The 27,060-nt window shown below is 51.4% G+C and overlaps 1 protein-coding gene across 1 annotated transcript; it reads right to left on the reverse strand.

Moving 5' to 3' along the window:
- Window positions 1-5,981: 5,981 nt before the first annotated feature.
- On the reverse strand, window positions 5,982-25,095 carry SDC4 (syndecan 4). Its single transcript, XM_025932628.2, has 5 exons — window positions 24,976-25,095; window positions 13,323-13,461; window positions 11,994-12,040; window positions 10,964-11,162; window positions 5,982-8,053 (listed from the first exon to the last, which is right to left on the reverse strand). Exons 1-5 carry the CDS (start codon window positions 25,042-25,044, stop codon window positions 7,902-7,904), a joined length of 606 nt encoding a protein of 201 aa, XP_025788413.1. The 5' UTR covers window positions 25,045-25,095; the 3' UTR covers window positions 5,982-7,901.
- Between the last annotated feature and the right edge of the window lie 1,965 nt (window positions 25,096-27,060).

Raw genomic sequence — 27,060 nt, forward strand, 5'->3', positions numbered from 1 at the left:
ACAGTTCCAGGCAGAACTCCTGGGATCAGCTGGACAGTAACTCAGCTGAGAGAGGAGCTTCTCAGCATGGGAACCAGGAACCAAATGACAGTCTGCCCTGATCAACCTGCCCACCCCCTGTCAAGTCTGTGCTTTACAGGGAAGCAGAAGAACGAGGCAGGGTCCTGGCTCAGACCGTTGGAGCCATGGATATAGATATATGTGGGTGCCAGCTACCTGATCCAGTCCCTGTGGTGCCCCATGGGGACAACTGCTCTAAAATGTGGGTTCAAGGCTCTCACTCCTCTGGGCCCTTCCTGGAATTCTGAGAAGGGCTCATTCCCCAGGAAGTTTCTCTCCCGGGGGGGGGGGGGGGGGGTGGGAAGCCCGTGAGGAAGAAGCTGACATTTCCCAAGGGGAGGAAGTGACCTTTGCTCTTTAAACTTCCCTAAATTATAGTGAAGATCTGTCATCTGCCATCAGCAGGCTGAAACTCACTATGATCAGGAAAGAGAAGCTTGTTTAAGGGCCCTTCATGGCCCCTGAGAATGAATCCTGGCTGAGGAATGCAGGGGACAAGTTGAATGGGAAATGTCCCCTACGTGAGTGCCTGCTTCAGAAGAGTTTGCTCTCACTGCCCCGTGATACTGTTGAAGCACGAAGCCACTTAGAATGAGTTTCACAGCAGGGTGTTGGGGCACAAGGGCCCATTCAGCCCTGTGCTCGAGGACTTCCTCTGCCACTTCATAAGGCAGGAGTCCTGGAAGCGAAGATCCTAGGTTGGCCTGAAAGCCCAGGCCCCTCCATGCAGCCCTGTCTTCTTTTGCACACCCCTCGGGGCACCATAGGACCCTCGGTCCCATGTATGCACCCACGTGGAAGTCTGTGACCTCAAAGCCTTGGCCTGTCTTCTAAGTCCCAGCTGCAGTACTATGCTCAGAGGTCCTCCTAGCCCTGAACCTGAATCTGACATCCAGTCCCTTCCCACTCCACCCCCTTGCAGCAACCCACTGTCTGTGTCCTTTCCTCACGCCATCCAGCCACAGAGGCCTTCACCTTGCCTTCCGCACTAGAATAAACTTCCTTCTTTCCTCTCCCTCCGCCTACTGCCCTGATCTCCAAATCCAGCTCAAATGTCACCTCTTTCAAGATTTCCCTAAGGCAGGATCAGCTACATACTTTAGGGGACCCAGTGCAAAACTAAAATGTATGGGGAAAAAAAAGAAGAAAATGAAAATGTATGGCCCCCTTGTACAAAAACTATTTAGAATTTCAAGACCGTGACAACAGAGCATAAAATCAAGAAAGGCCCTTCTAAGCCTTGAGTGCACAATTCACATGCCCTGGACCCACCCCCGTATTCCCCTAGAACTTCCCTGGGACCATGTCACCACCCACCCTGGATGAAAGGACTTTATGTATATGTCAATTGTCCCCTCTAGACTGTGAGCTCATGGGGAAAGAGGCTCATGGGTGTGTGTCCTAGAGGGTGCATTACCAGACCTTGAACTTTGAGCGGGGCTCAATAAATACCAAATGGCCAAGCATTCATTGCCTTGGCAGTTTGTATATTTGCGAGTGTAAAGTGAGACCAGCAGGTGGCACTGTTTCCCTCCCAAGAATTAAGTTTTAGAGTATCCTTAGAGAACTGTGAGGGTATTAAAAGATAATCTTCACATTTTCACGCTGTCAGAATGGGAACCCTAGGGTTGAGAATCATTGCTCTAGTCCATATTCCCCACTCGTTTTACAGACGGGGAAACTCAGGCTCGGAGAGAAGGCCCATGAAGCTCCAAGAGCACGTTGATAGCAGAGCCTAATTTAAGTCCTATACTCTAATGCTAAATCTGGGACTCTGAGGTTCTCACAGAGTGAGAATAAAGTCAAAATCTCTGTTCTAAAATCTCCTAGCTTACCAGCTCTCATGTTGCCTGAGTTTCCACCATGAACTACTAGTCTACAGGCTTAAGCATTGACTTTTCGGTTTCTCTCTCTCATTTGTTTCTTTTAAGTGGGGCTTCCCCGAAGAGTCTCACATTAACCACAGTGTGGGTAAAATTCTCAGACACCTTCCTCCCTGGGTCAGGATGTAGACTGCTGAGGGCACAGACCAAGAAGACAGAGAGGGAGGGAGGAAGCAGCCTTATTTGATGGGAATAAAACCGATAAGATAATATCCACTAAGTTTTCCAAGAGTCATCCCTGACCATACTTACCAAAAAAAAGGCCCTCCAGGCAGGCTTGGCTCTCTTCCAGACCCCAAGGGACAAAGGCAGGCAGGGCAGTATTGGCATAATAATGCTTTCAGTGGGCAAAGTGGTCAACACCTGCCATAGCTGGCTGATCGCCCCAGAGGCAAGCAGAGTTCTAGGGGAAGGCAGAGCCTTGTGGCCAAGGTATTTACGGTTTCATTACATGGGTTCTAAATGGGTTCGATTATAGAGTGCTGAAGTAGAGCCCACTCTACCAAGCTCATTCCCAAGCCTTCATCTAGTTCAAAACATCCTCCTCCCCAACCCTGGCTGGTGCCTGGAAGAGTGCCATCCCTGCCTCATCCAGACTAGGGGTGTCCTAGGCTTGGCTGATTTTGTCCTGATTGTGTGTGTGTGTGTACACACTTCTTCTTCCCACACTAATTACTCATATGTATTTTCAGAAGAATCACCTTAAGATCCAGGAATGCAGCTCAAACAGTGGCTTTCCAGACAACACCCATCTTGGAAACAAAGTTGTGTGTTTAAGCCAGGCACATTTGGCAAGTTCAAGTCACTTAACCTCTCTGTGCTTCAGTTCTCCCTTCTGTAAAAGGGGAAGTATTTGTTTCACAGGATGTTGTGAGGAATAAAATAACCAATGTATGTAAAGCAACAGGGCCTGGCCCACTGTAACCACTTTCTGTGGGACAGCTGCTGTCATTGTCGTTACTCCAGAAATATTTTTACAGATGATCCAGACTCTGCACTCCCCACCATTTGACAGATGGAGAAATTGATTGTCCAGAGGGAGTAAGTGACCTGCCTGTATTGGTTGTCTATGTTGTGTAACAGACTACCACAAACACAGCAGTTAAAATAACACCCATTTATTGCCCTTATGGTTTCCATGGATCGGGAGCCCAAGCACAGCTTAGCTGGGTTTTCTGCTATGGGTCTCCCAAGGCCATAATCAAGGCGTGAGCCGGGGCTGACAGGGCGGTCTCTGAGGCAAAGGGTCCTACTCCAGGCTCACAGAGTTGTTGGCAAAATTCACATCCTTGTAGCTGTAGAACTCATGGAAGCTTGCTTCTTCAAGGCCAACAGGAGAGCATCTCTCTTACCAAGAAGGTTCCGGATCCTCTTATTAGCGCTTTCAACTGATTAAGCTTGGCCCACCCAGGGTAATCTCCCCTTTTAATAACTAAAAAAATCAACTAATTTGGTACCTCAATTATATCTGCAAAACCCCTTTGTCTTTCCCGTCTGATGTAACCCAATCATAGGAGTGGCATCCATCATGGTTACAGATCCTGCCCACATTCAAGGGGAAGGAATATAATGGTGTATACAACAGGAGGTAAAAATCTTGGGGGCCATCTTAGAATTCTGACCATCCCATCCCCCAAAACTACATAGCAAATGATTTCCAAGGAGGAATCTATTTGGCCTGTAGGCCTCCCAATGCCCCACGAAGAATGGCCCCATATAGGGGTCAGTGCTTCTCTGGTTTCAGAAAAAATGGCAGGATCATGAACAAAAAAGGCTCAATATTGTCTAAATCCACTTTGCATCCTGTGCCCAATTCTCAGAAATAATATTATACCAAGTCCCACTCAGAGTCTACTCTAGATAAATTAAGTCCTGTGCAGAATTGACCAGAAACAAGGCTATAGTAACCAGCCTTTGAGATGGCTTCTAAGGAGTCTTGCCTCCTGAAGGTATTCCTGCCCTTCCCTTCTGCAGTCTCCTTTCACGATGAATATGGCTGACGTGTGTGACCAACAGGATAGTGTGGAAGTAACAGTGAGTGACCAAAGGCTTGGCCATAAAAGGCATTGTAGCTTCCACCTGGCTCTCTAGGATCGCTTTCTGGGAAAAGCCAGCCACCATGTAATGAGGACATTAGCCCTTTGAGGGTCCACATGGCAAGGAACTGAGGCCTCCTGTCAACAGCCATCATCAACCTGCCAGACATATAAGTGAGCCATCCTGGAAGTGGACCCTCCAGCCCACTCAAGCTTCTAGATGCTCTGGCCCAGGTCAACATTTTGACTACAACTTCATGAGACAACTACCTAGCTCAGTAGCTCCCACATTCCTGGCCTGCAGACACTATGCGAGACAGTGGTCAGAAGCCCTGAAATTTGGGGATAATCTTACACAATAGATAACACAGGGGCCTTGTGGAGCTTCTGTCTCACCCAAAGATGGCGCTGATGAGAATGAAGTGCTTTTAGTGAGCACTTACCGTACTCTAGGCTCCGACCTACCTCCCTGTAGGCTGTTGGAGCACAAGGTAGCAGCTATTAAAAGCTGAAATCCCAAGTCGAAAGGTCATGACCCACAGTCTTCATCACCGAACACAGACCTAACAGAAATTTCTGAGACAACGGAAATGCTCTGTATCTGCACTGACTGAAAGAGTAGTCAGCAGCTGCATGTGGCTACTGACCGCTTGAGATGTGGCTAGCACAACTGAGGAACCGAATTTTCGTTTTTGAAAATGTGTTTAAATGGAAAGAGTCACCTGTGGCCGACAGCTACTATACTGGACGGCCCAGGTCTAACAGATGCAAGGACCTTCTGCAAGAATCAGGTTATAAAGAACAGGGAGCCCCACTCAAGCTTCACGGAGCTCAGGCAAACAAGGTGTGGCGGGGGCCCCGGAGACCAGACTTGCTGCTTCAGTGGGGGGGGGGGGGGGGGTGTAGGTCCCAAGCAGCCTCTGGAGCCCAAATGCCTGGGTTCAAACCCCACCTCTACTGTCGGTAAACTGTGTCACTTTGGACAAGTAACCTCTTAGCTGTGGTGTCCCAATCCGTATAACGGGGATACTAACAGACCCTACTCTGTGGAACTGTTGTGCCGATTAAGTGGGTTCAGGTATGAAGCAGAGACGGCATGGGTTCTGGCACATGCATGTGACACGAGGATTTGCTTCTACTAATTCCTCTGTATCCTTCCCCCGACCCCAGCCAAGCACTGGGTGATATGCCACCAAAGGAAGACCACCAAAACCCAAGGCCTTGGAATTAAGGTTTAACCCTGCAGATGAGCTAAGGGCAGGTTCCCCCCTTGGTAAAAAGGCTCTTACCAGGATTGAGAGAGGCATCAATGGGGTTTGTCCAGACCCGACTACTGCAGTGCTTGTAGAAGCCACGCAGGTGACAGGAGTGAAGCAGGTAAAGACTGTGGCAAAGCAGAAAACCCACATCCAGACAGGATCCTCCCTGTCAGCAACTTTCAATTGTTGCCATGCAGCCGGAGAGGAGCCAAATCTTGAGTTTTTCCCAAAAGAAGCAGGGAATCTGGATTTACATGGGGAACATCCTCACTTCTATGGTTAGCATCTAATCCAAGGATTTTTGTGGGTTTCTTTTAAAGTTTATTTACTTTGAGGGAGAGATTGAGGGAGCCAGGGAGGGGCAGAGAGAAAGGGAGAATCCCAAGCCTCAACGAGGCTCAATCCCACGAACCAGGAGATCATGACTTGAGCCTAAACCATGAGTCAGACGCTCAACTGACTGAGCCACCCAGGAGCCCCCACCACCCACCTTGTGTTTTTTAACCAGGTGCCATCTAAGCGCCACACCAAGTTAGGCATGACATGCCCCACAGGCCGCCAGGGGCACATTCTTTCTTTCCTCCTCTCCAGGCCCTTTCTTGGCTTCTTCTCTGCCTCCAATGTCTGGCACCCCAAAGGGCATTTGGTCAGGGCAATGATCTCAGGCTCCGCGAAGGTCAAAGGATACAGAACCCAGAAAGAAGGACTTCTTACAAACTTTGAAATGACAGAGACAAGCAATCTAGAAAGTACCAGGTTTTATTATCTTCTTATCAAAAAGAAAAAAATCAGTAACAGACAACAGTGTGAGGTGGCTACAAGAAGAGGTGCTCACTCCCAACATAGCCAGAGGGAAAGGGCATGGCAGGGGTGGGGGAGGGGTGCCCAGAGGACCCAGCCAGCTGGGGCCCCTGGCTTGAGGTGGTGAAGGGTGCGGGAGGCAAGGGCGACTCCCCCCTCCCCAGCCAGTGGGGTCAGGAGAAGACGCAGCCTGCACGGGCTAACTAACCCACCGGGCCTCCTCTTTGTGAAGGAAGGATCACAGATAAGCTCCAAAGCCAGGAGCCAGTCAGCCCTCCCCCATGCCCCCTTTGCCCAGGGAGACAAAGATCACCCCAGCAAGGCTGGGGCTGGGACTTGTTATAGCAGTTCAGTTTTCTAGCACTGTGGTTCGACAGGTGGACATGGGCTCTACCTGCGTGCTCACCAGAGCAGCCACGAGCCACATGTGGCAAATGAGCACTTGAAATGTGGTTAGTGTAAATGAGGAATGAATTTTTTAACTTTATGTGATTTTAATTGATTTGAATAGCCACGCGTGGCTAGTGCTTACCATAATGGATAGGACGGCTCTCCAATGTTCTCTTAAATTTGGAGAAAACAAACAAAGGAACACCAGTTGGGCTCAAAGCAGAAGCTAGAAAGAAGGTAGAATTGTCTACCCTCAACTATTCCGGCCCAATCAGGAGAAGGCACCACGAACAGAGCGAGAGAAAGGCAAAAACCCACTCAGCCACACAAAACTCCACTCACTCAACCATCCAGCCAACGTCAAATGGGACATATCATGCTATTTCCTGAAAAAATATATTTATCTATTTTTCTAGAACCATGAATAATAATATATTACAAGAAAAGAGACACAAATATCCCACCATCCCCTACATTATATTTTGGGATCTGCTAGAAAACTATGTTTCGGCAATAGCCACTTCTTAGAGGAAGCAGCTTCAGAAAGGGCCAAGGTCAAGAGCGGGAAAGTGTTAAGTATAAAAAAAAAATGGGGAGGATATTTAAAAGAGGAAAGAGAGAAAGAGGCCCTGTCTGAAGCTATAAATAGTAAAAAAAAAAAACAAAAAAACAAAAAAAAACAATTAATAAAAATCATATCTCCGTCTCTTCTCTCATTTCCGAGAAACAAAAACAAAAAACCATTAAATACAAACTTAGCAGGTACTGTGGAAAGTGCAAGAGAGCGGAGAACATCTTGATATCGGCACACTCTTGCCCAGGCAGAGGCTCTGCACCAAGGAATGAACCATTAGAAAAAAATACCCCGCTAAGAGTAGATTTACAAATACTTTGCAAATCCATTTCAGTATGTAACTTTCAGCTCTTCTCCCCACCCCCTCCCCCTCATAAAAAAGGCTGATTTCCAAAAGTCACTTGATAGAGCCGAGAATGGCCCAAGGTATACCACAGACTCCTGTAGTGTGGTCACAAGTGCCCTTTGACGGACACATCAAGGTGCAGGTGGTTCTAGTTCCTTCTCCCAGCTCCTTTTCACAAGAGGGAAGGAGAAGGCCGCTGGGGGCCGAGCTCCAGCTTCAGAGGGGCTCTGGATGAGGCATGTTTAATATAGGCTCTAACCTGGGCCCACATTCTAAAGTGGAAAATTAAGAAATGATCCAATCCCAGACCTGCCTTCAGCAAGGCCAGGCGTAACCCCATTTTTCTGCCGGGACAGTCGAGGCCCAGAGAATCAAGAAGAGGCAGGCAGGAACAGAAGATGATGCCTCTTCTGACGCTTAAAACATAATCACAGCTGGAGATGCTGACAGGTCAGTATTAGTTTGCCCTCCCCCTACCCTAATGTCCACCCTTCAAAATCCTTCTGCTTCCCTCCCTGCTGAGGTCCAAGCCAGTGTGCCCAGGAGGCTGCTTCAAGCATAGAACTCGTTGGTGGGGGCTTTTTTGTAGATAGGTTTCTTGCCCAGGTCGTAGGTGCCTTCGTCCTTCTTCTTCATGCGGTATACCAGCAGCAGGACCAGGAAAACAGCAAACAGGACGCCCACGCCGCCACCCACGATCAAAGCTGCGGAGGAAGAGACGGGAGAGCTGCGGGTCAGGACCTCGGACACACTACCACTTCCCCCTAGTCGGCTCACTTACAACTAGACATCTTCACCCCTGCTGTCACTTGTGCTAGGTGTGACCTCGTGAACAAGACAGGGGGTCATCGGAGGTCACTGAAGACCACAGCGCCGGAGTGGCAAAGCTACCCTTCCAACCCACGCCTGCTGGAGCCCACAGCACCTTCCAAACACCAGCTTGACACCCCAGCAACAGCTTAGCACTAACTGGGCCAGGAGCAAGCAAACCCGCAGGCCTGAAAACCAGCCTAGACAGTGCAGGCCTCAGAGCATCGCAGTCTAGCTGGCTCTGGGTACACACACCTACACAGGCCTCCACTTCCACAGGCAGGTGTGCACATCCTCTATACACACAGGTGTGTCCTACCAGACACAGCTCTAACATGGTGACACGGCCAGGCTGCTACGTCACTGACAGTTACAGACAGTGGTTTACGTTCCCGTGTTTCCAGCTCGGTGGTTAAGGCCTAGGTCCCACTCCCGTTACTCAGCACTGGCTATGTCATCAGGCAAGTGCCTTCATCTCGCTCATTGCAAACTGGAAATAAAAGTACCTTTCTCACACATCTGTCCTAGGATTAAATAAATTAATCCACCCAAAGTGCTTAGAACAATGCACAGCGTATGCTCAGTCCTCATGGATTGTAAACCTTTGTGGCTTTATGATCCGTGTCCCTAGCACCCTCAATTGGGCCTGGCACAACAGTGAGTGCTTAATAAATGACACTCACAGTTCAGCTCAGAGAGGAGCACTGCCTACGGGCACCTGCTAGCATCAGGCCGGTGCGTGCTGCTAACCTCAGGTGGGCAGCTGTTCTGCATCATGCCAGGTCGCCTGAAGGGCTCATTCCTGTTTGTTGAGGGGGCAGGGATATCTCACAGAATCCTTGCTGCGGCAGACTGAGTCCCCTAATTCGGTCTTACTAGGGCTAAGAAGATTAATTTTCCATCCCTGCACACACTCTGAATCTATGCACAGAATGAGGGCAGAGTGGCACAGGGGAGTCCAGTAAGGTTCCTTCTTAGCTAAAACTCATGAAAAAACAGCCACAAAGTGCCCCCAGGAAATACCAGAAAAAGCACAATGGAATAAGGTATCAACCCCATTCCTGTTTTTATCGCCCTTCCCTCTGATGACCCCCGGCTCCTCTAGTGGGACCTTGGTCTGTGCTGGAACCTTGACCCCACAGGGTCAGAAGGTTCAAGGGCAGTCTCAAAAGTGACTGCGGCCCTAGGTTTCAATACTAATGCCTAGTTTTGTGACTTTGGAAAGTGATTTGGCTTCTCTGAGCCTCGGTTTCCTTACTTATAAGAGTAAAGACAGCCATACCTGTCTGATAGGGTCGTGGAGATTCAGGGGGGCACACGCAGCAGGTAGCACCTGGCAAGCACTTGAGAAACTCCCAGGTGCCATTCAGATGCCAACTAACACAGCAACGGAACTTCTCACATGAAGATCTTATGCTTGGATAATTCTCAACCGCGAGATTTAAGAGACGACTTAGCTTTGGTTCTGTCTCTTGCTTATGTGACCCAAGCAAGTGGTCTGCTTTCTCTGGGCCTTAGTCTCCCCGAGTTAAAAGACATGCTTGGCCTAGATCAGTGGTTTTTAAACTTTTCTTTAAAAGCAGCAGAACCCTTTGTTGGTGAAAGCAAAACCTTATGCTAACCCCACATATGCCAGCTAAAAGTGAAACTCTGTGGTTGAAAAAAGATGGGGGGAGCTTTTACCGAAGCTTTTGAAGCTTAGAAGATCACAAGGTCTCTAAGGGCCCCTCTAGTTCTGATAGCACCACCACCCCCTCACATCACACAAAAAGTAGCGAAGGAAAAGCAGAAAGAATAAATACTCGGGTCCCAGGAGGTCAGGGTCAAGGCTGAGCTGGGCCCAAAGTCACCTAGGGTTACATTCCCAGCCAGCCTTATCTGCAAGATGTAGGCAAGACCCTTATCTGTCCTGGATGGAGGCAGGACACAGGGCTCCCCCCTGTACCTCAAGACTCCGCGAAGGTGTTGGCCCAACTGGCTGTGGCTGTCCAGAGACAGGAGTAACCCAGACTGGGCCCGGGGCAGCCACTCGACAGGCTGCTTCATGAAGACCTGCCCTTGGCCTATAACATTTGGCCAGAAAGAGAGTTCTCTCTGACAACTCACCCCTGCCCGCAGCTTTGGAGACCCCCCAAGCTGCCAGGGAAGGAGAGAGCCAGCAGGCACTGCCCCAGCTGAAGACCCCACAGCCAGGCTTGAAAGAGCCACTCCTAAAGCCCCATGAAGACTCAGTGACAGATTACACCAACAAATCAGAAAAGCCCTTTACGGTTTGCCAAATTATTTCAGATTCTCATTTTCATGGAGTTATTACACCAACCCGAGGAGGTAGCATTGTACCCATTTACAGAGGAAGAAATGGAGGCTCACATCCTCAACTGAGGCTGGAAAGCTTCTCGGCCAAGATCACGAGGCTGTCAAGTGACAGAGCAGGAGGGAGGGAAACCAGCCCAATCCAAAGGAGTCTCTGTGCTTTTGAGGGCAGTTAACCTTGAATAAACTCCCTAGATACCAATCCCAGGTTACGAAAATGCTTTGAAAACAAGACAGAAGGACTTAACGGCCAGTGACTGACTCCTAGCTGTTCTTTAAAAGACTCTGATATGCAATTCTCCTCCCCCTCCACCGGGCTGCTCACCCAGTCAGAGCCACCCCTTACGACTACGGTGTAGTCCTTGAGGCTCCAGGGCACCCTGTGGCTAGAAGGAAGGGGTACCAAGAAGCCCAATGTGCCAGAGGCATCCCTGTCTGCAACACTGCCTCCCAGTCCTCTCCCCCTTCAAAGTATCTCGTGAGGACCTTACCCGCCAGAACCTCTGTCCTCTCAAAGATGTTGCCGCTCTGTGTGGCACTGGACATGGACACCTTGTTAGACACATCCTCGTCCCCTTCAAAGGGTGAGATCCTCTTGGGGATGACCTCATTCTCCTCCAGGTCCTTGGCTTCGGTGGGGACCCAGCTCCCAGGCCCTGCCCTCTCAGGGATATGGTTATCTAGAGGCACCTGGATGGGGCAGAAGGAGGAGAGATGAAGACTCAGTGTGCTTTGGGGAGGGACCCAGGGCAGGGACAGGAACATTCAGCCAGGGAGGGAATCTGCTTCCGCCATCTTGCCGGATGAACCGTGTGGTCCTGGAGCTGAATTCAGCACCAATCTCTCAACAATTATACCATCAAAGGCTTACCCTCAACCTTTCTAGTGGATCTGTCCCAAAAGAGGAATGAATGTGACCGAGGGTACAGGGAAGCAGGTGTTACCACTCACTGCTGGTCAGTGGGGATTCTAGAATCACCACCCTGGAGGCCGGTTGGGCAAAACTATAGAAAGTGCTTGCCCTTTAAGGCAGCAGCTTTGCCTCTGGGACTCTATCCCAAGGAGCTAATCAGAGATTTGAGTGAAAGATGCTTGCTGTGGTGGTATAATTTTAGAGTATCAAAAAATCATAAACAACTTTTCCATCAATAAGGGGAAAATAATGAACGATGATTATGCAGCCTATAAAAATGAAAAAGAACACTTAATTATGTGAGGAAGCAAACTCGTGCCCACTTTAAGTGAAAAGTGCATCACACAAGACTGTATATATTATTTGATATTAATGCTGGGCAATACCTAGAAATGCACAGAAAAGGTGCTGGAAACACATCTAAGTGTTGACAGTGATTATCCCTGCAGGAAGGATGGCCTACCCACAGTCGTGCCTGTCCCTAAGGAGCCAGGGCCACCAATACAAGCTTTCTTGCAGAGTGAGGTCAGACCCTCACTTATGGGCTCCTCTCAACAGGTGTCACAGTGGAGCAAATGGGGAGAGGCAAAAGCATGTTAACTACTCACCAAGGGTTGGATTACTTCCGGGAAGATCTGGGGGTCCTCTGAGTCATCTGTAAAGTCAGAAAAGCTGTGTGAACATTTGTCCTTAAAGTACCTCCCCCTTCTTCAGCCATGGCTGGTGGGAGTCCTACCTTACAAGCAGCCCTCAAATGCTCAGTGTACAGTAAGTGACCATTCCCACCCCAGCCTCAGTCACCTCATCTGTAAAATGGGGCTCTCAAGACCTTGCTCCCCGGTTCTTTCACAAGGATGCCAGGCAGTTAGCTGAGCAGATGCTTTGTCAGCTCCAAACCCTTGCTCTGGAATGCCTGGATCAGGGACCAAGAGCCGGTTAGAAACGCAGAATTTCAGGGCTCATAGAATCAGAGTCTGCATTTGTTTTTTTTTTTTTTTTAACGTTTATTTATTTTTGAGACAGAGAGAGACACAGCATGAACGGGGAAGGGGCAGAGAGAGAGGGAGGCACAGAATCGGAAGCATGCTCCAGGCTCTGAGCCATCAGCCCAGAGCCCGACGCGGGGCTCGAACTCACGGACCGCGAGATCATGACCTGAGCCAAAGTCGGACGCTTAACCGACTGAGCCACCCAGGCACCCCCAGAGTCTGCATTTGAACAAGAGCCCCAAGGGATTCCTTTGAGATGACTCTAGATTGTAACATTAAATGTTAGAAATCGCAACATTAAAATATTTACTGAGTGCTTAGCATGTGCCAAGAGTCCAATCCCCAACTCAATGATTCACTATTTTACAGATTCGGAAACCAAGTCTCAGGTCACTGAGAGGCAGTTTGAACTCAAGACTATGGGACTCCAAAGCTCAAACTTCAAAGATCACACCATCCTGCACATAGGAGTCACTGAAGACCATGAACCGGCCTGGCCCCTGGTCCAGCCCCCAGAGGCCTGGGCCCCTTCACACACTCCCATCCCCCTCTGAAGCAGGGGCTTGTTCTCCACCCATACTTCTGCCCACACATGCTCCCAGACTTTGGAGCTGGCCCTTCTCCTTTTCACAAGAAGAAAACACTATCAGTTCTTTCCAGCCCCACCCCCACCAGGCCCCCAGCCACAGGCAGACAGGTCCAGGCTGGTGCTCAGAAAACCTACAGCTACAAATGAACTCAAAGCAACAAATAACCCGCCCAAGGAGGGTTGTCAAGGGGTGGAACGGCTTGATAGTTACTTTTGTTTCCCCTTTGAGAGGGGAGGAGCTCTGCTGGAAAACCCCCATACAAATCCAAGTCAAAAGACATGCTCACCCCACTATGGTCTGTGAGGCCACTTTCCCTCCAGCCCCATGACCTCAAGCCTGCCCACCACACCCTCCATACCCAGATCTCCAGAGCCAGACAGCTCAAAGTCATCGGGCTCCTGCCCGGGCCCCCCGACATCCTCATCATCTGGGAGGGCTCCAGAAAAGTATCGGCCTTCTAGGAGGTCTTGGGGGTCGATGACTTCGGTCTCTCGGATCTAGAGTGAAAAAAGGACTTACGTCAGCCACTTCTGAAGACACATCAGTAGCCCCCTGGTGCTTGACAACAGCCCCTGAGCCCCAAAAGGCAATGAAGTGGGCATTCGGTAAGGTAACCTGGGGTGCTGGAAAGTAAGCAGGCCAGGACCTGGAGACCTGGGTCCTGCTCTCCTCCTGGCCCCCTAACTTGCTGTGTGACCTTAGGCAAATCTCTTTCTCATCCTGGGCTAATAAAAATAATAAAGTTGGTAATAATCAGAACATTAAACATTACTAGGTACTACTTACTATAAGCAATTACTACGTGCCAGCCCCTGTTCTTATTAACTCCAAAGGCATGTCTTTAACCTCATTTTACAACCAAGGAAACTGGGCGTTTCCCTCTGACACAAGTAGCGGGTGGAAGAAGGAGGCTTCCGCATCAGGCTGCCTGACTGCAGGAGCCACACAGGCTGGAGGGTAGGACACTCTAGGGTTCTAGGGCGCAGACACTGTCACCACTGATTCGCCTGTGGCAGGGAGAGGGCTGCTGGCCCTGGTCTTTCCCAGTCCAGGACACCTTTCCCAGCTGAGTCAGACTGGGCTGGGACAGACAGGGCTGGCTCACCCACACCTCAGGGAGGCCTCAGTCCAGGTGCTGCACAGACCTAGTGACTCACAAATACATGAGCACACTCTCATATCCAGCTTTATAAGCATCTCCCACAGGATCTGTTCTGTACCAGCACAGAGTGGGGCACCATCCACTCCATCACCCACAAATGTCCTTGGCCCCTACTCACGGGGACCCAGTCTAGGACATCACAGCAGAATCTGGAGACTACTTCCACTGAGAAGCTTTCCAAAGGAAAGTATCAAGGTCCAGGGAGGCAAAGACTTTCCCAGGGTCCTACAAGTACATCAGCTACTCTCTCTGTTCCCATCTCCTAGAGCTCACAAGGGTAGGAAGCATTCTGAATTCTTACTGCTGTTCTCCTTAGCTCTGGGGCGACAGAGCTGTTCCCACAGAACAGCAGTCCTGGGCAAAGTTTTTTGTTTTTTTTTTTTTTTTTTTGTTTTTGTTTTTTTTTTTTTTTGCTAATTAACTCAAATATTAAAGTCCTTACTTTTGCCAAAAGAGATAGGGTTTCATGAAGTTCCATACACACCCCTCCTCAAAACATTCTCTTCTTTCCCAAAGCCCCTGCCTGTGGGAGACTGGGGCTCTGCTCAGAACCACAGAAGCCAGGGAGGTCCTGTCCCTTCCATCTCACAGAATTGGACAGAATTCGAATGCTGAACAGGGCAGTGACTTGCCCAAGGTCACGTGGCTGAGTTAGCTGCACAGCTCAGAATGGAGAGAAGTCAGGTCAGGTCTCTCTTTGACTGCCCCAGGCTGTCCTTCACCTGAGGGAGACTGCCAGTGACTCAGGGGAGCCCGAGAAGGAATATCTGTTCCCAGGACAAGGTAACCATTGCAGGCGAGGCCCGGGCTCCTCCTGTACTTCCTCCGGGGGCTTCTGGGGAGAGGCGGGCAGAACCTGACTGTCATGCCCTCTTCCACCCACCGTGAGGGCATGTGCTGGATTCCCGGAAAGGAGCAGGGTCAGACCAGGGGGAAGGCGGCGGGCACGCAGCCCTCTTCCACCGGATGGGAGAATCTTCTCTGAATACTTGGCACACACGGGGGTGGGGAGCCAGAAGGGGTTAAGCCCTGGTCGGGATGACTTCATGACTCGGGAATCAGGAGCTGCCGAGCTACTAGTGCTGGAACTCCAGCCCAGCCCCCGCACACAGCCCCACAGCCCCGTGCCTGTGGCTTTAGTTTGGCAGCTCCTCCGGGAGGGCTCCGAGGTGGTTGCGAAACTGTCCCTAGGGCGAGGTCCCTGCCGCAAAGCAAATTCCCCCAGGCCCAGATTCTGAGAGCAGGACCTCCTAAGCACTTAGCCTAAAGTAGGTCCTCCTGATAGATTTTTGCCCAAGGTCACATTGGTAAAAAGTGGCCATACTGGACCAGAACCCAGGCATGGGTCACCTGAGCTTTTAACCACACACACAAGAACACCTGCATGAACATACGCGTCCATAGAGTGCCTGACCACCCAAGCTAGGAGGGAGCCCTGCTGCGTGGAGGTCAAACCCAGCCCAGGAGAGAAAGAAGGTACTTCAGCCAGTGGTCAACCAAGCCTGGAGACCAGACTGGCTGTGGGAGTCTGAGCTCCAAGTCCTCAAGTCAGGGGCTGGGGTCCCAGCACTGGGTGGCTTCAGGCGGAGACCTTCCCCACCCCTGGTCCCCAGGAGTCACAGAATGTTGTTTCTACATCTTGCCTTTCTTTGGGTGTGTGAAAGTGCTAAGGGGTGCTTCAAAACAACTCCTGGGATTAGCATGCTGCCTGCCTCAGAGTTACCACTTCAGTTTCACAGTAGCTACAGGAAGGCTAAGAGAGGAGGCAGGCCCCGTCAGCACTGAAACCCAGATTCACTCCCAGTTCAGCCCTCACCAGGTTCCTGGAGAGGTTCCTGGAGAGGATACACTTGTCCAAGGTGGCACCAGGGGCACAGGAGGCATCAGACCCTGTCAGATACCTATTCCAGGGCTCAAGACTGCATTAGAGGAGCCAACGGTTCCTTCTCCAGCAAGTCACAAGTCACGAGGCCCGGGGGGCAGGGGGCATGCTCAGGGAAGGACACAAGAAAACAAAACCTTCAACTCCAGAAGCATCTTCTCTGCCCCTGACTCCTGACAAGAGAGAAATTCCCCAGTGGGAACCCTTTAAGACGAGGCCGCAAGAGAGGACCAAGCTCCATGAGACTGTGGGCAAGCATCCCTTCATGTGCAGAGGGGCAGAGGGGAGGGAATGCCAACAGCCCTCCCTTGCCTCACCCACTTTGCAGACAAGGCCCATTCAGTCAGGGTGGCTTTGAAGAAGCCACCAGGCCACCCAGTAGCCAAGCCCAGCCCTGACCAGAGAGGGACCCCACCCTGATCCCAGCCGAGCTTACCCCACCTGTTCTCCACTCACCCCATCCCTGCCGGGGGAATGTGTGTTCACGTGTGTGTGCACGCACAGGCACCCTCCCTGGGCCCTCAGGCCTCCCTTCTCCCAGAGCACAACAGAAATCACCAGCAGAATAAGGCAGTGGGCCTGGGTCTCACAGACCGTGTCTACCCCAGGGCTGGTGGACACCTGGGATGAGTGCCTGGGGACTGGGATGCTGGACGCCTCCCCAGATTATCCCCAGAAGAGGGGGCAGGTGCTGTTTTGTTCTAAAGGAACTAACACCTGCCAGTAGAAACTATCTGAGGCCACTGAGCCCAATGGTCTCATTTTATAACCCAGCAAACAAATTAAAAGACAAGGGACTTTGCCAAGGTCACCCAAACTGTTGGCAGCAGGGCTGGACTTAGAAGCTAGGTCTTCTGGCTCCAGGCTGGAGTTGTCCTCCCTCCCTGCTTCAAGGGTTTGGGCTGCAAAAGTAAGGGTCTCAGCAAACCCACAGGCTGCAGCTGTCACTCCAGTCCTTATGCTATAAGCATGAAAAGAAGCTAGGAAAAGGTCGCCAACCCCACCCCAAAGTCCTACAGCTTCCGTCACCAGGGAAAAGCACAGGGGCTGGGGTGACTAGCTCAAGTATCCACGACGTGCCAGGCACCACGCGGTGCTCTTCCCCAGGAACTCATTTTACTGGCACGAGTCTTGTAACATGTTTGCAGAAAACTGAGGTGCGGGGGAGTCATTTATCCGAAGTCACCCAACTAGAAAGCAAGAGAGCTGAGATTTGAACCTAGATCTTTCTCAAGACCACGCCTCAGCTACAACCAGACTTCTCACTGCCACCCCCGAGTCACCTCTCCACCCCAACCCCGCAGTGCCAGGCCAGGCTCCACCAAGGAGCAAACAAAGGTGAAAGTGATATTCAACAAAAGAACAAAAACTTGGCTGGGGCACCAGGGAGTTCAGGGTCAAGGCCTGGTTAACCAAGAGCTGGTGGGAGGAAAAGAGGGAGGAGAGCCCCCCACACCCACCTCCTGCCCTCAGGCTCCTCCCCAGCAGAGGTAGGGTCAGGGACACATTTGACCCTTCTTTCAGGAGGTGAGACCAGAAGGACAACTGGGCAAGCCAAATTCAACAGGGAGTGGCAAGGACACTGGACTCCAACTACTGAAGCCACCTGTTATCCGGACAGGAGATCCCCAGAAGGGGCCGTTGGTTAGTCACTGCTTTCCCCCACCCTGCCTTTTTGAAGGGCCAGATATCCCCCAGGGTGAGCAAACCCAGGAGCCACAATCAGAGCTCTACACCTCGCCAGAAACAAAGGATCCCCACCAGAAGAGTGGTTACCCACAAGCAAAGCACAGTCTGGCCATGGCCACTTCCTAACTCCAGGAACCTTGGGGTACACTGAACCCTGAACCCTTACTTTTCTCTTTTGGTAACCAGGGCTAGGAGCACCCTGCAGGACGATGACGATTAAGTGAAATGCATTAGTGTGTGCAAGGGACCCAGCATATGGCCCAGTACACAGCAGGTGCTCATTGAGTAGCAGCTATTATTAATCCCCACCTGCCTTCCTTCTGGCTAAAGGGATTAGTGGTCAAAGGGTCAGAGAGACCTGGAAAAAGCTATAGAAGCAGTTCCATTGCTAGAAAGGTGGTCAGTGGATGGCGGGGGGGGGGGGGGGCGGGGTTTGCAAATCATGAAGGGACATAACCCTGTAATGAGTATTCATTTTGCTTCTGAGACCAGAGACTTTTCAACAACCAATCAGGTCCCTGGAGACTGCAAAGGACCCAGAGATGGGCAGACACCTCCTCAAGGTCACACAACTTGGAGCACCTGTCGTAAGAAGATAGAGGCAGAGGAACCTGGGTTGTATTTTTCCAAAAGGAGTAAATGGCAGTGACCAGAGATGCCTGACATTCTACTTAGGGATCCCAGAGTATTTCCTGACCTGCCCTGAGGATGAAAAAAATATCCAGAAGGCAATAAGAAACCACACACCAATCCACAGCCTGGCACTCTGGTAACTGGAGGGTTAAGCCAGGTCTGGGAGTAGGGGTGGGGCTAGGGTGGGGGTTCGAATGTCAGCTCTGCCCACTCCAAGGTCAGGTTACTCTGAACACAATCACACAGGAGACAAGCCAGGCCTGGCACAGCCAGCAGCCAACTTTTCACCAACCCCCCCAGGGCAGCCCATTCCACAGCGAGGGCTCCAGGATCCTGGGGTGCAGCTAGGAATGGGGGCAGAGGTGGGAGCTTCTGCAGCTCTGGACAACCCCCTGACGGCAGCTGATGCAGCACCCTTGCCACTAACTCCTTTGTGGATCTTGGGCGATTCCCTCCCTGGGCCTCAGTTTCCCCACCTGTAAAAGACGGTTCTGGAACAGACAAGCCTCCCTCTGTCTCGAGGCCTGGTAACCAAGTCGGGCACTGCTCCGATTACCGCTGGAGACAGGCGGGAGGGGGCTGGCTCCCTGAGGGCTGCAGAGACAGAGGTGCATTGAAGCTGGGGCTTGTAATCTAGGCAGCAGATCCGAAGTCCCTGCTGGATCTGCGGGCGGGGACATAAACAAGCCTCCCGTGTTCTCAGGAGCAGAGTCGATAGCCTCTAGTCTAGGCTGATTAGATCAGCACTAGGTGCTGGCTTCCTGCCCCTTCCCAGACTCCCTGCTGTGCACCCCCCCGCCCCCCACTCGGAGAAGCCACTGCTCCAGACCTAGTGGGTCTGTCCCACAGACGTTTCCCAGCCAGTCCCTACCCCGCCCCCCTACCCCGGGCAAGGAGTGTCCCCACTGCCTGTGACCGGCCATGGGTCATCCCTGCCCCCACGCCCTGAGGTTCCAGTGGTACAGCCAGTCCCACAGGCCTGGCTGCAACCGGCGGCTCCACCAAGTCACTGTTTCCACACATACCAGCCTCTCCCTGCCTCCCCTTTCCATTACCCCAGGTGTCACCTGACTACCAGCCTCCTCTACTGTGCCAGAGAAAACTGGGGCAGCAGAGTTCTGGGCCTGCAGGGTGGGGGAGGAGAGAGGCAGAATAAGGAGGGGGGGGTGCGCTGAGTAGGAGGGACTGGCCAGAGGGTGGGGGTGGTGAGTAACCAGGGGCACAGAGGTGGTGAAAAGTAGCAGGGATAGACTGGGCAGGGGACTGCAGAAGGCCAAAGCTGGGAAGAAGTGTTCAAATCACAGAGTCATCTCCTGGGGACTCCTGGAGCTCTCTGGTAAGGATAAAAAGTTTTGAACCCCGAGAACCGTAACCATCAGTCTACATTTTTCAGTGTGCACACAGATACCATCTCCCTGAAGCCAACATCCAGCCAGGTTAAGAACCCTGGTCTAGCCGCTAATGATAAACCCAAATCAAGCCAGCACTTTACAAGTTTGCCAAACACTTTACAAGTTGAGTGACACAGGTGTTTTGTAGAGGACACATCGGTGAAGTGACTTATTAACTAACTGCATGTCCCGGGGTGAGCAGCAGAGCTGGGATGGTGACTCAGGTTTTTGTGGCTGTGAAATGCACCCACTTCCAGTCACCCTGCCTCCAGCAGACAGGGCCAAAGGGCCTGGCCAGGTGCAGGAACACGCCTGAAGGTCACTAGTGGGTTAATAACAAACCAGCTCAAGAAGCCAGGTTTCTAGTCCTTCTGGAGTTAAATCAGGCCCCAACTGTTGACACGGGCTTTCACCTCCCTCTCTAGGCACTGTGCACTGAAAGTGTATGAAAACTGGCTTTTCAGACACTGTACCTTCCTGCCCACTACCACACCCCCTCTCCTAGCCCAGAGCGCAGCTTGCAATTCACTCGGCCTCCGTAGGACTAGAAACTCTGCCCCTCCAGCTCAGGAAGGGCGACCCCCTTCTGGACAGTGTCTAGGTGGTCCCATACCCTTAGCAAACCCTGCCATCACCCAGCAGGCTGCAAACTGCTCAGCAAAGGGTTCCTACAAATCCTGGCGGGAGGGGTGGGGCCGCTGAGAACTGGTTCTTGTTTAAATATGAACCCATCTGATAATTAGCAAACAGCCCACTTCTAAAACAAACAAACAGGAGATTTGAACTCCATCAGCCCCACCCTCGACTCCTCCCTTACCACCCTGCAGCTGTTGGGGAGTGGGAGGGAAGAAAGTGTTCCAGGGGCCATGGGGGGGCGGCGGGGAGTAGAATCCTCAAAGGCACAGGGCCACCTGGCATGGCTGACATGTCTGTCACACAGAATGCGGCCTCCCTACCAGGCACTCACTGCAGCCTTGTCCCCTCCTACCAGCCCCACCAAAACCCTGATCTTCTTACCCACCAGGAAGCAGAGGCTGGGGAGACTGGGTGACATGTCCAAAGCCATGTAGCTAGGAAGAGGTGGCCTTCACACCTCTGAAGTTAGGTCTGCCTAACCCCAAGCCACTGTTCCAGTGCCCTCCTGCCAGTTCCAGGAAGTAAGGGGAGAGGAGGACATCAGACAAGTCAGAGACTCCCGGGGTCCAACCCCATCTGGACTATATACCAGCTCTGCTCTAGGAGCTCAGAGCAGTGGCAGGTTCAGTTCTGCTTCAAGGGAAACAAACAACTGGCTGAATTCACACCCTGTCAAAGTCCACACGGACGGGGCACTGGGAAGGTCTGAGGCCTAGTATTAACATTTCCTGGGCATCCCCTCAAAGGCCCTGGACATTGAGACGCTGACTATCTTTAATAGGCTCTCAGGGGACAAGGTAAAACTCTGGAATCCATTCCAACACCCTCATCAGAGCCATCCTACTAGCCAAGAGGCTGAAAGGAAATGGGTAACTCAGGCCAGCCACCGCTCTCCTCCAGTGACTCACAGGCCCAGTCCAGCCCCTTCCCCCAATTTTAAATGGTCATTTGGAAATCACACCCACCAGTCCAGGAGGCTGAGAACAACTAGCAGCCAATTCCTCCCAAGAAGGAACTGGGGCGGGGAGCCCAGCCTGGCTCTCCCAGCTCCTCATTCAGGGCGGCCCTGCACTCCAAGTCCTTGCAAAAGCCTTCTGTTTCCAGGAGCTGGGGATGGCAGGAGCTGAATGTCTCCACCCCCCAGCTCTTCTCCTCTTAGGTTCTTTACCAAGGGGGCCAAGAAAGCTCCCCTCCCCCCATCAGTGTATTTTCAGGGCAGGGAGGACCCTTGGGAGGGTTTTGGTCCTACCTCCTTACTATAGAGTTGGGGACACTGAGACCCAGAGATAGGGCATACGTGCTTCCAATTCAGGAAGTAGAAACCAAGGTATCTTCCTTCAAAGCCAGCCGGAATGTTTCTCATCTGGAATGTTCTCAGAGGAGGCTCAAACCAGACACCTTGTATTATCAGAGACCTGGTTCTGACCTTGGCAAGCCACTACCTTCCTCTGAGCATCAGTTTCCTGTATAAATGGAGATAATAAAACCTACCTCACGGTTTCCCTGGAAGGCATTCACGTTAGTGATAAATTACCTCAATGCACCCTTTCGAATGAAGTTACACACATGAATTTATTCATTCATGCAAATATTTCCTGCGTACTAAGTAAGGGGTAAGTATGTCGCTGAAGATGAATAGGGCAGAATTCCCCACTGGGTGTGTGTGGGTGGGAGTGGTGTGTGTGGTAGGTTTGGGGGGATGGATATGAATAGAATACTTGAGCTGAAAAGGGCAATCAAGGTCATTTGTTTCAAACCCCATTTTACAGATGGGGGACATCAAGCTCACAGAACCCTCTAAACCATGGCCCAAAATAGGCTCTTTAGTAGCTCTCTAGGCTTTTAAGAATTCCACAGAGCTCTCACTGACCACTCAAGGGTCCTAGACCCTCTGGGCTTCTGCCCCACTCCTACCTCAGGGCAATCAAGGAGAGAATTTTCAAGGAGACCGAAAACATCTCTAAGCTAAAGTACATTTCCCCAGAACCCACTGGGCTTGGTGCCACATCAGAAGGCTGTGCCTCTGGGCAGCAACCCCTCTGGAGGGGTCCAGCTCCCCAAACAGGGCTGCCTTTAATTGGCTAGGGAAAGAGTGGCAGGAAGGCAGTTCAGGGGAATGCTCCCAGCTGGACAGGAAGAACTGGTTTGGGATGGCAAGTCCCACAGCCAGGGAAGAGGCTGTCTGCTCAGCCTGGGTTCCCTTCCCAAAACTTGTGGCACCAAGCCCTTAGGGTGGGGGTAGGGTATCACCCAAGGGGAGGGCAGGCCTTTGGCTTAAACCTAAACTTGGAGAGGGGCCTCAACAGCACTATTGGAGATGGACCTCAGTTCCCTCATCTGTAAAGTGGGCATAATATAATCCCGAGATGCTGGGTTTTTTTGTGAGGATAAAATGCCCCAGACCTAGCATGTGGAAAACTCAACAAATCATAACTGCAATTAGCAAATCCCTTCTCCCAGGGCCTGTTTTCTCCACCTGCAAAAAGAAAAAGGCAGGCCTCCATTACATCTATCCAACTATGACTAGGTCTGATTTTTCCGGCCACAATCTTGGAAGGAAGGGGGTGGCGGAGGCAAAAGGGGAAGCCCTGTGACCCAATTAGAGGTGGAAGGTCCCTGACATTCACCAGGAAGGGGAGTGCTGAGGTCAGGATGAGAGCCAGATACCTCTCTCAGGAAGCAGCTGCTCAGGGCCTACTTCTCCCCCAGCTGATGGGTCACCGTGCGAGGGCTGACACAGCTGCCCTCCCCCAAACCATATCCTTCTGACTGCCCCCAGGACACAGCTGTCTGCTCCTCACCCTGAAGCACCTGCAGACTCAGCAGCCTCTGAACTGAGACTGCCATGTGACTGCCCATGCAGTGACCTCACGACCTCCTGGGTCTTTCTTTTTTTTCCCCACACTGTCCAGGCCAACAGGACCCAACATGGCATTCCTCTGGAGGTCTCCCCAGTTGCTGGACTCAACACATCTTTCAGGGCCTAATTTAGAGCACTGTACCAGGGAGCAGCAGGTGTAGGTTGGAGTCTTGGCTCAGACACTAACCTTTTGGTCTGGCTGCCCTTAGTTTGGGGAAGTCATCACCTCACTCTGGTCTCCTGTTTCCTTCCACCTCAGAATTCGTTGGGGCCGGCCAGCCCCAAATCTCAACAGATTCAGGGCCGCCATTCAGAAAGCATCACACTGCAGCTTATCATAAAAGCAGGAACTTGGACACCTGGCTGCCTAAATTTGAATGACTCAGCCCCTGATTAGCTGTGTGACCTTGGGTAAGTTAGCTAACCTCCTCAGCCTCAGGACCAATTTAAGAACAGTAAACAGCAGGGTTGTTGTCAGAATTAAGCAAGTTGATAGGACATTGGAACAGCCATTAGAAAGCTATTAGAACATCATAAGGCACACCATAAGCACTAAATGTTTGCTATCATCACTGAATGAATGCCTGCAATCGTGCTGGTGGGTTATTATCAGGATCTCACGGATTCCCCAAAAGAAGCCTGCCAGGCAGAAAAGACTTCCCCCACCCAAGCCCAGAGAAACAGGAGCCCCATAAAAAAATCTGCAATGATTAAACTCCACAGACTTGCTGCTTCTAAAAAGGGGGGCTTAATTAAGGGAATCAAGGGGGCAAAAAAATGGGGTTCTTGGAGGACAGACAGACCCTCCGAGCAATTCTTGCTCCCCCAACTTCCCAGATGAGATTGCCATCCTCCTCCCCCACACTGGTGGCAGGGGATGAATGGAGGTTCTGGCGGCCCAGGACTTTGTAAACTAGGACAGGGACCAGAGAGCAGTGAGAAGGAGAGCTTCTCTGGGCTCACTGAGGCCCTCTGTCCCCCACCCCCCTTCACCCTACTCAAGGCGGGTACTCCAATTTCCCTTCTGCAGTTCAGCAGAAATAAACAGCATTCTCGAAGAAAGCAGAGGCTCAACTCTTGGTGTAGTGCTGACCCCAAACCATCCTTCCCGGCTGCCCTTGGAAGATCAGAGTCCCAACTTTGGAGGGGCCCTACAGAGGCACTGGCCATCTCCTGCCGGGCTCCCTCCTGCCGTTGTACAGATGGGGAAACTGAGACTCAGAAGAGGCAGGGCTTTACCCAAAGTTACAAGCCCAGTGGCGGGGTTGGGGCCAGACCTGAGGTCAGGGTTCAGTCCTTCATTCCCCGGTGTGTGAAACAAGGTTCCGCACAACCCTCCTCCTTCCCCCTTCCGAGTACGCTGCCCCTCGTGCCCAGGCCCTATCGGATTCTAGAGCCGCCGCTCTGGGCGCTTACGGAGGGCGTGCAGGGGGATCCAGGGCCCCAAGATCACCAGGGGAGGGCGAGAGTGTGGGGGAGAGAAGAGGTGACACCGGCTTAGTCACGTCCGAGCCTGGAGCGCGCGGCGGGGCCGAGGCCAGGGGGGCGGGAAGAGCAACAGGCTGGGGCGCACGTTCGCGCGCGGGAGCCACCCCGGCCCGGAGCCTCCCTGTGACCCGGGAGCCAAGTTTTCCAGCAAAGTTTCCCCGGCCTCGGCGTCTAGTTGGGGGCGGTGCAGACCCCTGAGGCCCCCCTAGCCCGGGCCCCCAGGAACAAAGGAGGCACCAGGCCGCCCTCCGGGGATCCCCAAGCACCTACCGACTCGGTGGCAGCGGCGGGGACGCCCACGAGGAGCAGTAGCAGCGCGAGCAGGCGGGCGGAGGCCATGGCACAGCGGTCCGCAGAGGGCGCGCAAGCAAGTGGTCCGGCAGGGCGCGCGGCCCCTCTTATAGGCGGCGGCCGGCCCCGCCCCCGGCCCCGCCCCGCCGCCGCACCCCGCCCGGAATTCCCCTGCGAAAGCTGGGCCTCGGGGCGCTGGGCCCGCCCACGCGGCTGGAAACCCCGAGGGACTGGCTCCCGATCTACCCCGAGTTCCTGTCCCCTTTATTTCTTTGCTTTCCCCCCAGACAGGCCCCTAGAGATCACTGTGTCTAACCCCATTTCATACTTGGGGGAAACTGAGACCTTCGATGGGAAGGACTTGCCCAGGGTCTTCAGTTTAGACCCGCGCTCCTTGAACCGGGTACACTCCCTTCCGAGGATAAGGAAGACATTCCAAATGGGACGTGGACTTGCGTAGCCTTAAGGGGTCAGCACAATTTTTCTGTAAAGAGCTAAATGTTTTAGTCTTTGCGGGCCATTCGGTCTCGTGTCATGCTCCAACTTCTAACACAGTAGCTCAAAATCAGCTACAAATACTTGCAAGAAAGAGAGTGGCTGTGTTCTAATAAAACACTACTTATGGAACAGTGAAATTTGTATTTCATATAATTTTCACGTGTCACGAAATATCATTCTTGTTTTGATTTTTTTCCCCCAACGATTCAAAAATGTAAAAACCATTCTTAGCAGCAAGCTGAACAAAAACAACCGATGGGCAAACTTTTTGGCTTGAGGATGGCTGACCTGTTTTAAAGGATTCGTTTTCCTGATTTTGAATTTCAAAAAAGTTTGATCTGAGAACTAGTCTGCAAGTCTGCCTCAGATCTACTTCCACCCTTTTTAAAAGAAAGTTGTGGGGCGCCTGGGTGGCTAAATTAGTTAAATGCCCTGCTCTTGGTCTCCGCTCAGATCATGCTTTCCCAGTTCGTGAGTTCAGCCCTGTGTCCAGGGATTTATTTTCTCTCTCTCTCTCTCTCTCTCTCTCTCTCTCTCTCCCCTTAAAATAAATAAACAAACTTAAAAAAAAATAATGAAAGTTGTAAAGTTATGTGCCTGCCTTACCCCTGTATCCTCCCAAGAAGGGAGGGTAGGGTTGGGTGTGCAAATCCTCTCAGGCCCCCAAGTACAGACCCCAAGTACAGATACTGCAGATACTGTTGGAATTATTAGGGGGAAGCATCCTATGATAATCAATCAAATTACCAAAGGTACCTAGATTTATCTCTTACCCTGGTTGATTTCTCTATGTATGTTTCTAGGGCAGAAGCATGGCTTCATAACCAGGGTGTTTTGGCTTCTGTTGGGATACTGTGAATTCATATACTGTGTGGAGTAGAGAGTTGGGAGTGATTTCTCCTCTTTCCTCCCCTAATTATTATCAAAGGGTGAAAATCTCATGTAGGGCAGAGATCCTTGGCGGTCAAGCAAGCTTCAAATGCCGATCATATTTTTCCCCACGGATTTAAAGATAAGCAATTTTTTCCAGCTACTCTCATTACCCTTCCTTAGGATTGAGAAATAAACTGAGCAAATGAGTGAATTTCATGTCAGAATAAGAAATCCTTTTGCAAGTCAGATGGGTTTTGCAATCTTTGCTTTCCACACAATTGAAGGAGGGCCTAATCTAATTGTCAGTACATAGATCATTAAAAATAATTTTTGATGATAGATCACTATGCGATTTTGGTTATCTGTCAACACATCACTATAACAAAACTCCTTTCATTCCCAGCAACTTCTTACAGCCGGTAGTGTGCTGGTAAGTGTTCAACAATAAGTTGGGGAAAGCAGGAAGTGCTAATCTGTACCATTTGCCAATTTCTGTGGTATAAATACTCCCACCATAGCGGATTTCAAGCTCCCAATGTGACGTCACTAAACATAGCGCTGGTTAGAGATGAGCAATACTTGTACCACACAGAGTGCAAAATAATAGGTGCAAATAATATCAAGGGCATAGATAACAATAAAAGGTAGTGAAATAATTAGGAAATGATGAGTTTTGAGTACATATTTCCTTTG

Source organism: Puma concolor, chromosome A3, assembly GCF_028749965.1.
Source record: "Puma concolor isolate L17-30 chromosome A3, mPumCon1.1.hap2, whole genome shotgun sequence".
Classification (NCBI taxonomy): domain Eukaryota; kingdom Metazoa; phylum Chordata; class Mammalia; order Carnivora; family Felidae; genus Puma; species Puma concolor.

Bases quoted from the DNA above. Each gene is read 5' to 3' on its own strand.
- SDC4 (XM_025932628.2), bottom strand. From the start codon at position 25,044: ATGGCCTCCGCCCGCCTGCTCGCGCTGCTACTGCTCCTCGTGGGCGTC. The intron at 13,462-24,975 runs GTAGGTGCTTGG...TTTTCACTCTAG, and splicing joins CCGCCGCTGCCACCGAGTCG to ATCCGAGAGACCGAAGTCAT. The intron at 12,041-13,322 runs GTATGGAGGGTG...CTGACTTTACAG, and splicing joins GTCTGGCTCTGGAGATCTGG to ATGACTCAGAGGACCCCCAG.